Raw genomic sequence first — 12,037 nt, forward strand, 5'->3', positions numbered from 1 at the left:
AAGAATCACATGATTATTTCAATAGATGCAGAAAAAGCATTTGATAAAATACAGCACCCCTTCATGCTCAAAACACTAGAAAAAATAGGGATAGTGGGAACATTCCTTAACATTGAAAAGGCCATCTACGCTAAGCCCATGGCTAATATCATTCGAAATGGTGAAAAACTGAAAGCATTCCCTCTAAAAACTGGAACAAGACAGGGATGCCCTCTTTCACCACTTCTATTCAATATCATCCTTGAAACTCTAGCCAGAGCAATTAGACAAACCAAAGAAATTAAAGGGATATGAATAGGAAAAGAAGAACTCAAACTATCCCTATTTGCTGATGATATGATTGTATACTTAGAGGAACCAGGAAATTCCACCAGAAAACTTTTAGAAGAAAAGTGAATTCAGTAAAGTAGCGGGATATAAGATCAATGCACATAAATCTAAGGCATTTTTATACATAAGCGATGAATCTTCAGAAAGAGAAATTAGGAAAACTACCCCATTCACAATAGCTTCGAAAAAAATAAAATATTTGGGAATCAATCTCACAAAAGAGGTGAAAGACCTCTACAATGAGAACTACAGAACACTAAAGAAAGAAATTAAAGAACACCTTAGAAGATGGAAAGATCTCCCATGTTCCTGGATAGGCAGAATTAATATTGTCAAAATGGCCATACTACCTAAAGTGCTATACAGATTCAATGCAATTCCAATTAAAATCCCAATGATGTACCTTACAGAAATAGAGCAAGCAATTATGAAATTCATCTGGAAGAATAAAAAACCCAGAATAGCTAAAGCAATCCTTGGCAGAAAGAGTGAAGCAGGGGGTATCGCAATACCAGATCTTCAACTCTACTACAAAGCAATAGTAACAAAAACGGCATGGTATTGGTACCAAAATAGAAAGGTGGATCAATGGTACAGAATAGAGGACACGGACACAAACCCAAATAAGTATAATTTTCTCATACTAGACAAAGGGTCCAAAAATATGCAATGGAGAAAAGATAGCTTCTTCAACAAATGGTGCTGGGAGAATTGGAAATCCATATGCAACAGAATGAAACTAAACCCATATCTCTCACCATGCACGAAACTAAACTCAAAATGGATTAAGGATCTCAGAATCAGACCAGAGACCTTGCATCTTATAGAAGAAAAAGTAGGTCCAGAGCTTCAACATGTCGGCTTAGGACCAGACTTCCTCAACAGTACTCCCATAGCACAAGAAATAAAAGCAAGAATCAATAACTGGGATAGATTCAAACTGAAAAGTTTTCTCTCAGCAAAGGAAACTATCAGCAATGCGAAGAAAGAACCTACAGAGTGGGAGAAAATCTTAGCCAATCATACTTCAGATAGAGCACTAATCTCCAGAATCTATAAAGAATTCAAAAAACTCTACACCAAGAATGCAAAGAATCCAATCAACAAATGGGCTAAGGAAATGAATAGACACTTCACAGAAGAAGATCTACAAGCAATCAACAAACATATGGAAAAATGTTCAACATCTCTAGTAATAAGAGAAATGCAAATCAAAACCACCCTAAGATTCCATCTCACCCCAATTAGCATGGCGATTATCAAGAATACAAGCAACAACAGGTGTTGGCGAGGATGTGGGGAGAAAGGTACACTCATACATTGCTGGTGGGGCTGCAAATTAGTGCAGCCACTCTGGAAAGCAGTATGGAGACTCCTTAGAAAACTTGGAATGGAACCACTATTTGACCCAGCTATCCCACTCCTTGGCCTATACCCAAAGGACTTAAAATCAGCATATTACAGAGATACAGCCACATCAATGTTCATAGCTGCTCAGTTCACAATAGCCAGATTGTGGAACCAACCTAGATGTCCTTCAATTGATGAATGGATAAAGAAACTGTGGTATATATATACAATGGAATATTACTCAGCCACAAAGAATGATAAATCTATGGCATTTGCAGGCAAATGGATGAAACTGGAGAATATCATGCTAAGTGAGATAAGCCAATCTCAAAAAACCAAAGGAAGAATGATATCACTAATAAGTGGATGATGACACATAATGGGGGGTGGGAGGGGTTAGTGTTGGGGTTGGAGTTGGGTTTAGGGAGGGGGGCAGGAATGGAGGAAGGAAGTACTGTATAGAGGGAGGGGAGGGGTGGGAGGGGTGGGGGGAAGGGAAAAAATGGCAGAATGAATCAAACAACATTACCCTATGTAAATTTATGATTACACAAATGGTATACCTTTACGCCATGTACAGACAGAGAAATAACATGTATCCCATTTGTTTACAATAATAAAAAAAAAAGTAGAAAAAAAAATAAATAAAAAATATGTCTCCTGATCCTCTAGGATATTGGTTATCAATTAAAGCAAAACTAAATACTGACAAAATACAAATTAGCTGGGAAGGATATGATACTGAATAGTTAACTAATATCCATAAACCTCAAGTCATCCTTCCCATCACCAAATCTTTACCAAAATTTATATGAATATCTACTTGAAAACATGGGTTTCAATTCATTTTTATTCTGATTTCTACTATAACCAAAGTCTGAGATGTTGAGGAGAAGTGAAAGACAAAGATAAGCAAAGGGACTAGTTAATGCATAAATTGGATAATCCAAAACCCCAAACAATCCAAAATTACTGCATCAGGTAGGTTGTGTTATTTACAGTAACAATGTCTTTGCTGCAAGGAAAATACTTAATTAGAATACCATGTGAAACTTTATGAAGTCAGAATTATAGATTTTTAATTTTAAAAAAATAATAAGTTTGGCAAATAAGGTTGGCAAATCACTTTGGTTCAACTCTATCACACCCCCCCACCGCTCCAACTATAAATAGCTACTTAATCAGGAGTACAGTAAAATGTTGATGTTTTATGGTGATTTTATTTAAATAATTAGAAGAAATTGATTGACATCCATAATGAAAATGAAAATAAATCAGGCAATTTGCTTATAAATGCATATGTGAAAAACGAGTCTGTGCAAACACACAAAGGGAGAATTTAACATTTTCATTGGAAAAAAATGCTGTGACAATAATGACAGAAATACTGATGTCTTTGCGGAAATAATTTAAAAATTAAATGTTTTCATTCAAAGATTTTAAAATATAAAAATAAGCGATCTCATCCTGAAAAATTAGGTTGTAAATTATTATAATTTTCATTAATTTATCATAATTCATTCTGCAAAATTACTAGCATGGACCACACCAATGGTTAATAAATTCCTACAATGTATCTAAACGGTTATTTTATAATATTCCAGTCATTTCATGAGATTGAGTTAAGAATACTATCCAGATCAAAGAAATTATTTTGTAACTGACCAAACCTACTTTATCCCCAGATTTATTCTGAGGGTGCAGGGGAGAAAAAAATATCTATCTGTACTGACTATTGAAGACATCATAGTTCATAAAGCACAATTGTCCCAATTCTCCTGGATCACTCTTCTTTAGAAATTTGCAATGTGATTGCCAGGAGGAAAACAACTATACATCTGTCTCTAGAACCCTGATTCGGTGAGTAACCACTGAGATTGTGGAACCAAAATCTTTAGTATTCTACTTCTTGAAAGAAAATATACTGTCTATCACATGGTTTGCTCTTGCCCTCCCTTTTAACTCCAGTTGTCACTGAGTTGGTTCCATTTGGCATGGTGGATCTTTGTGGCTATGTTGTGTTAGATGACTTGAGAAGAGTCCCAACTCCATAGAAGGGTAGAGGAAAGCTTCACTCCATTACCTGGAGACTAGATTTCTTATCACTGGATGGTGGGATCCAGCAGCCTTGCTCTGTGCCTGTTCCATACATGTGGGGTTCCTGTCTCCATGAAGTTGGCTGTACTGATCCTATATAAAAAGTAAGCAAATAAAAAGAAGAAATTTAGTATTCACATCATATACAATGTCCAACAAAAGAGACCCTTAAAAATTGGGGTTTGAGAATTGACCTGAAATATGAAACATAAAAGGAACACATTCTCAAACTATTGTGGACTCAATTTCAAAAAATTAAAACTGTTTTGGTTGGTTGAGATAATCCAAGAGCTGTGCTACCTGATACTGCTCTTTGACTTTCTCTGTGTACTTCCTATCTCCCCAACCAGACCATAAATTACTTTGGAACAAACTCAAGTTTTCAGTGCACTTGTATCCCTTTCTCCCAGCATGGTCTTCTGCCCATAGCAAGGTACTCTACACTTAACTTGCACCAGTTGACACTGGCTAAGGTCGATGAAAATGGCTCTGTGAATCTACCACAAATACTATATTTTCATAAGGTTTCTAAGAACAGAGAAAGGATTGGCTCAGAGCCAAAAGTGACCTTTATGTTCTTCCCTACTTTTCCTCCCACCAATTTCTAAGTACACTTTCACGCCAGGCATTTATGAGATAGCTGGACATGATCAGGGATATGTTACTCATACCGGGAGAAAGTTAGATGAGTGGCCCATAAAAAGGGTTAAATTGTTTGTAACAGAGAACAAAAAAAGGTAGACATTCTAAACTGTCTACGCAGTTGACTATACAGCTAACTATAATGAGTCTTTATTTTTTTTCTGAATGTAACCACATTCCTGTCATAACATTGTGCTGCTGACTGATTTGCAAAAGTATATAGTATGTATCTCTAAAGTAGATTAATTTCATAAGAAAGAATTATGTGCTTTTAGGTGCTTTAAAAAAGTTGTATGTAATTACGAGATATCCTGTTACTTTCTAGTAGTGCTATCAATAACAAAAACCAAGCAACTTTTCAAAATGCTGAATTTTTAAAATTATCCAAGCAATAGTATCAATTCTTAAGTGTATCTTAGCAATAAGTTTTTACTGAATTTAGTATTTTGAGTTACCTGGAAGTATGTGTACAAGAGGGGTTTTAGAGTTAGTTTTCCAGAATAAAGAAGCCTATGTTCTCTCTCTCTCTTTTTTTTTTTTTTTTTTTTTTTTTTTTTTGCGGTGCTGGTGATCGAACCCAGGACCTTGTGCATGCAAGGCAAGCACTCTACCGACTGAGCTATCTCCTCAGCCCAGCCTATGTTCTCTCTTTAAGGAAATCTGAAAAGGAGGTTATGGTAATAAGCATGAAAGGCAAATATCAGAAAATATAAGTAAAGTTGATATTTTATTGGCTCCTTTCATTAGCAGAGGAACTGTTTTTGTTGGCTCAAAGATTCTCTAAGCTTTTCCAAAGGCTTATGACACAAAAGCATGCTTAATAATGTCCTCTGTGCTGTGAAAAAAAATGATGCTAAACAAAGACACAAGCCCAAGAGGTTTATCATAATGCAACTCCTGGCAAAAGTACTATGTCAAAGGATATTTAACTCTATTTCTACCTGAAGCATACTGAGTTCCAGAACAGTCTGAAAACCTGGGTGTGTTTTATGGTCTCTCTGTGGCCTGAGTGGGCTTCACAGCCAGTCAGGGATCTGGCCGAGATCTAGCCCCTGATAAGACTTGAATACTCTGAAATCCCCAGATCAACTTATATTCTTGGGAACCCTTCCCACCAGAACATGGAACACATTTTCTTGGAGCCATTTACAATTTCACTTAATCTATACCTATAGCTACCAATACAGATTCCAAACCCAGGAATGACCTTAAAACCCTAATTCAAAATAAGAAGTCACTCACTGTGCACTTGCTCAAAGTGACCTAGCAGACTGCTATGTGACTAGAGTTTTCAGTGAACGTGGTAATCTAAGACAAAAATACAGTCCAGATTTATTTCTCTAAAGCTCCATGGTGTTTAAATACAGCCCAGATGTTCATATAACTTATATAATTTTACTACTCTTTTTCTGGTTAGATGAGACTTTTCACTGGAAAACACTCATGATCCAGGTAAAGAAAGATAACCATTCACCAGGCTCCAGGGATGACAACTGGCCAACATCTGCTGCCTGGCCATCCTTGCCAACAATAGGCTGAATCCCATTCCTGAGGTCTTGATGTTCCTTTATGACCACAAACTACAGAAAAGAAAAGGGAAAGAGAGGATATGGTTATAATTCACAAATCATCTCAGCATACATTAATCAAAGTCTATGGCTTTATCGTGTTCATCCTACATAAGGTAAAAGTTGGAAGAAAGATTGTCAAATTAACCTCTCTCTCTCTGGCTCATGAAAGATTCCATTTTTAATTAGAAACTTTATGCTACTTGCTATTAAAGCACTGGACACTACCAATATCTGTCCTGAAGATTCTATTCTAACTCTGGAATACCAGCTTTTGGGCCATGGATCCCTGGGGGATGCCATTTTACTATAAATAGTCCAAGAATCCATAAGTATTCTAAGCATTGCTCTTTGACCAAATAATATCACATGTATGTTTGTGTACAACTTTCCATTTACACACAAATTCACTTAAATATGCTACCAAGTTCTGAATAGCTTGGTGTCACAAATAGGTACTAATAACTCATAGTACAGCTACTATTTTGCAGGGATCCATCAAATATTTTCTCATGGTTGAACAGACTGGAAAATAGAATTCGAAAAGGGAGGCCCAGAAAACAACTTTTCTCTTTAGTCAACAAAAATCATTACTTTTGTCATTACTTGGATTGTCTAACGTTGATTGGGCACTTGGAATGCAGATGGAGCAGAGTTCACTGGCTTGCCCTTAAACTAGATAAATTAGACATTAAAATAGATCAATGATAAAAGGAACAAAATAAAAGAAAGAAGTGACCCATACTCTAGGATAAAGGACACAGATGAGTGAAGTTCTTCTATGTCAATCAGTAATCCAGTGGAGGGACTGCCCAAGGTTCTGACTGACCATGATCCAGTAGTTCAGAAATAGGCCTTCCACAGGAAGGAACCCAGAACCCGGAAACAAAAGAATAGGAATTTAAAAATAAAAAAAATATATAGAAATGGATGATGAGTGGAGTCAATTAGAGAGAAGGGAGGGGAATGTTAGTAACAAAAGGATGAATCTCATGAACATGTTTTTGTTTTCTTATTTTCCACAACACTAATCACCCTTTGTCTTTTCCTTATTAATTGTCTTTCTGCAGCAACCACATTACAAAATCAATATGGGACCACTATCTAAGGGCATAGGCCCATTATTTCTGGCTCAAGTCAAAATCCACGCCTCTACACTGCAAATATTCCAACCATTTGCCTCTCTGCTGGAAGAACATAGGTCCCAAAATTCTGGGCTGAGATGGGGAAGGCATCTGTTGGAACCAGATTTGTTTCTTCTGCTTCTCCTTCCAGTTTGGGTGCTCAGCTCTTTCCCACTCCCTCTGATATCTGCAGCAGCAGTTGGTGTGGATGACACTTATGACAGTTGGGGAGGACAGAGCTCAGCAGCCCAGGCTCTTCCTTATAGCAAGCACTGAGCCAACAAGAAAGTGACATGCGGCAAGTGTTTTTTATCTTTTAAAAAATTTTTTTTTAATTTTAAAAACACACAGAGCTGGGAATTTTGCTCAGAACTTGCCTAGTACATGTGAAGCCCTGGGTTCAATTCCAAGCACACACGCACAAAATTAATAATAGTAATAATAATAATAATAATAATAATAATAATAATAAAAAGATTGTACTTCTTCTTTCTCCTGATTTAAATTAGATGAATTAAACCTGCCATCTAAAACCTGAATGAAATACCACACAGACTGCAAAACAATATGAGTATTTCCAAAGTCCACAGTCAGGAGAGTTCCAAGAATGGAGCACATTCTACAGGTAAGTCTCCCAGAATCACATGCTATGGCTTAAGGGATCTTAGAGACCATCTAATCTGACTCACTTATACTGAAGAGAAAGCAAGATCCACAGAGCTTAAAGAACTTGCTGAAGATCGGCTAGGTAGTAAGGCTAGATCTCACATTTCTTTTTTCTGTACTCAATTTCTACCAAAAAACAAGTAAACACTGAATGCCTATAACAGTAGGAACATATGATCACTTAGTAAAGAGCTCAGTTACAAGCTATCCTTTGGAGATGCATGGTGAGATGGTGTTAGGGGAGTGGAGAAATGTGGAAAGAACTCCAAACATTGCCTTTCCCCCTGCATAACTTTTTCCTAACAGTTCTTCCCTAAGGTTTCAATCCTCCATGGGCCTGGGAAATATTCCAGCCTTTTCTGCAACATACCAGAGATACACCAACAAAGCACACTCTTATCAGTTCTCTGACGGGTTTCTGGAAATGGAAATTCCCAGTGTCAAGAGAGCTTAGCTTGTCGCAAGTCTTCCCTCTAGTGGTGTGAAATCAATCCTGAAGTGGATGACCTACAAAGTATCTTGAAATTCTGGATCCACTATGCTTTTTGGTAAACATTCAGGGTTGACAAATAAAATACAACAACAAATTGACAGACTCAAATCTGCCTTTGAATTAACCTTGAACTTTCATCATAAGTATGAATTTAAGCATCCTGCATTTTTGTTAAATCTGGAAACTCTTTTGCTACTGAAGTGTAGTGACTCAAAATGTGTGTGAGGAAGAACTAATAAGAATCAAGAGCATAATTTTGAATTTTTAAGATATCCCTCTGAAAGGGGTCACCTAAAATTTGGGGAAATTTTCACATAACCTAAAAATTTAAGTCATAGGAAAAAGGTACATGATAGAAAAAAAAATTCCCTACAGTTCTTATGACATTAAATTAGGGTGGTATTTTAACTCATCAGATTCCCTTAATATAGGACACAGTTCCTCCACCCTCCCACCCCTGACCCTCCCCAGCTGATGTGCTATTGGCTAACACAGACACCAGTTGGAAGTTTTAACAGATTACACTTGCTCTGAACTCAGTAAAGAATGAGAAAAAGTGAACTGGGATGTATATCAAGTCACTTCCTAGCTTCGTCTATTTTGGTCACATTACCCAAGGTTGGGGGCAAGAAGACATCCCAGCCTCTCCCTCAGCAGGCCTGCCAAGGCTCACATCTCTGCTCGATTCTTCATAAGGATTCTTTGGATTTTTCAATAGCAGCTTCTGAGTCCTGAGATAAAGCCAAAATTTGAGACAATTTCAAAAGAAAACATGAATCACTGATGACCAGGGACAACTATCTTGTCAGAATAGATCTATCAATAGCACACATGTGGTCAAGCATATAGCTGAAGATCTGTAGCCAGTAAGCAGCCATACTTACCAGCACTGTTAAGTAAACAACCATAGATCTGTTCCCAATGAATTTTACAACTCTGGATGGATTTCAGTGAAAAGAAAAAGAAAAGGCTTCAAAAACCTTCTTTTTGAAGTAACAATCCTTATCACTTTTGATTTTAGGAATATGGGCATCTAGGACTAAGGACATTCTTCCTTGTAAGTCAAGTCTCTGGTAATTTTTCTGCTGTGCTGGTTTTAGAATTCCAAGACAATGGGCTGGGAAAGTAGATCAGTGGTAGAGCACTTGCATGGTATACCTGAGACCCTGGGTTTAATCCCCAGCAACACACACACACACACACACACACACACACACATACACACACACACCTTCCAAGTCAAACAAATCCAGCAATTTGTCTTTAGTTTTCAATTCAGATCTTTGGATGATGTCAGTATAACATAAGACATAACAACATCATAATATATAAAATGGAGAAAAATAATTATGGCACACATGAATTTAAGTTTCTTTTTTCTATTTTTTTCTACACTATTTGTTAAGCATCTACCTTTGTTTTAGCATTCTGTCCAATGGAATCATTGGACATTACAGATCATTAAATATTCTTTCCTAAAACATCCAAGTTTAAATACCAGGTTAAAAAGTGCAATGTATTTTAGATTAGACAGAGGGAAGTGACGGGAAGGGATGGGGTATAGGAGTAGGAAGGATAATAGAATGAATCAGACATTATTACCCTATGTACATACATGATTACATGACCTGTGTAACTCTACATCATGTATAACCAAACGAATGAGAAGTTATACTCCATTTATGTATGATGCGTCAAAATGCATTCTATTGTCATATATAACTAATTAGAACAAATTTTAAAAAGTACAATGTTACTAGGTGGACCACTGAATTAAAATTTCAAGTTTGTGCCTGAGAATCTTATCTCTTGGGAATTGGTATAAAAGGTCTTAGAGTATCTGACTCTGATTGGGAAGATAATCATTCACAGAAAATCACAGTAATAGTTAGCATTTATTAAACTTAATATGCCAGTCCTACACTAAACTCTTTACTTTAATTTGATCTCATAATAACCCTTGAGATAAATACTATTTTTGTCCCTATTTTATAACAAAGGAAATAAACAAATACAAAAGTTAGGAAACATGTCTGATTTCCTATTTAAGCACTAAATGGGACTTGAACCTGTGCAATGTGATTCCAAAACCCGTGCTCTTAACCACTACATTAGGATATAGCAGGGATCTCAAGAAAAAGCATCTTGGTTCATATGTTGAGTTTTCCAAAATAAAAAAAACATAACTGGTTGTGTAACACAAGTAAATGTGGTTGGATTTTTGTCTTAAAATAGTGGCAGGTATTTGTACATTCCCAGAGAAGTGGAACCTATGAATTAAGTGGGTCTTAGGTTCTTAGCCATAAAATGATATGATTGAACTAGATAATCCTATAAAGTCTTCTGACCTACTTATTTTGTACAGCACAAACTATCACACTACATAAAATGCTTTTCAATATGATAGCAGAAGATGATGTCCTACTATGTGTGTGTGTGTGTGTGTGTGTGTGTGTGTGTATTTTTAATTTTATTATTTTTGTGGTACCAGGGATTGAATCCAGGGTCTTACACACACTAGCAAGTGCTATACCATGGAGCTTACACCCTCAGTTCTTTTTTAAAATTTTATTTTGAGATACGATCTCACAAAATTGCCCAGGCTGGCCTTGAAATTGAGATCCTCCTGCCTCAGTCTCCCAAGTAGTTGGGATTAACAGGCATGCACCACCATGCCCAGCAATGTTATTTTTTTTTAATTTTTATTTTTACAGACTACATTTTGATTCACTGTACACATATGGGTACAACTTTTCATTTCTATGGTTGTACACAATGTAGATTCACACCATTCATGTAATCATAAGTGTACATAGGGTAATAATGTCTGTCTCAGTCTACTATCTTTCCTTCTCCCACCCCCTCCCACCCCATTTTCCTCTACACCATCCATATTCCTCCATTTTTCTCTTGCCCCCTCCACCACCCACCCCAGTTATGTATCATCATCCACTTATCAGAGAAAACATTCGACCTTTGGTTTTTTGAGATTGGCTTATTTCACTTAGCATGATATTCTCCAACTCCATCCATTCACCAGCAAATGCCATAATTTTATTCTTCTTTATGGCTGAGTAATATTCCATTGTGTATATGTACCACCGTTTCTTTATCCATTCATCAGTTGAAGGGCATCTAAGTTGGTTCCACAATCTAGGCCCTGAGTGTGATGCCTAGCACCACAAAAATGAAAAAACAGCACCTGAACTATATATGGACAAAGACTGGAATGGAACAAGAAAAATAATGCACTGATGTCTTCTGGCAGTAAAATCCTGGACTTTTAAAAAATGGTTACTCCCCCTTTTAAATGAAGTACAGGTATAGATGAAGAACATCCTGAAGAGGTAGTTGTTCCCCTGGGAGGACTTAGAAAGACGTTCAAAGGTGCCAAAAGGGAGAAAGGGTCACCTGTAGTAGTGAGCCCCCCACAGCCCCAGGAGCAGCAGCAGGACCAGCACCACCACACAGACAGCCACCACGGTGATGTTCCGCTGCTGCCCGTGGCCAGCATGGCGCAGTTCCCACCATCTCAGGTCTCGGTGCTGACATCGTTCCCCGACGAAGCCAACGACACAACTATGACAACACAAAAACAGAAATCATCAGAGACCCTGGTCAAAGGCATTTGACAGTCTTCAGACTCAATATCCAGCCATCTCTCAACCTCTGCATTTCCAGACTCATCTCTGTAGAGGCACATGGAAAAATCCATCAGGGGTCAGCAGAAAGCACTATGGTTTATAAGTTAATGCCACACAGACTGC

General features: G+C 37.2%; 1 protein-coding gene across 2 annotated transcripts in view; it reads right to left on the reverse strand.

Moving 5' to 3' along the window:
• Window positions 1-2,558: 2,558 nt before the first annotated feature.
• The window catches only part of Egf (epidermal growth factor), an 84,512-nt gene continuing 75,033 nt past the window's right edge, over window positions 2,559-12,037 (reverse strand). The window contains exons 21-24 of one of the 2 annotated variants that reach the window (XM_047567300.1): window positions 11,682-11,849; window positions 8,884-9,001; window positions 5,887-5,999; window positions 2,559-3,870 (exon numbers count right to left, since the gene is read on the reverse strand). In XM_047567300.1, the coding sequence (XP_047423256.1) occupies window positions 3,783-3,870; window positions 5,887-5,999; window positions 8,884-9,001; window positions 11,682-11,849 (487 nt within the window). In that variant the 3' untranslated portion in view covers window positions 2,559-3,782. The remainder of the gene's footprint in view (window positions 3,871-5,886; window positions 6,000-8,883; window positions 9,002-11,681; window positions 11,850-12,037) is intronic. The other variant, XM_047567299.1, reaches the window with a different exon arrangement.

The sequence above is a fragment of the Sciurus carolinensis genome, chromosome 10 (genome assembly GCF_902686445.1).
Source record: "Sciurus carolinensis chromosome 10, mSciCar1.2, whole genome shotgun sequence".
Taxonomy (NCBI): Eukaryota; Metazoa; Chordata; class Mammalia; order Rodentia; family Sciuridae; genus Sciurus; species Sciurus carolinensis.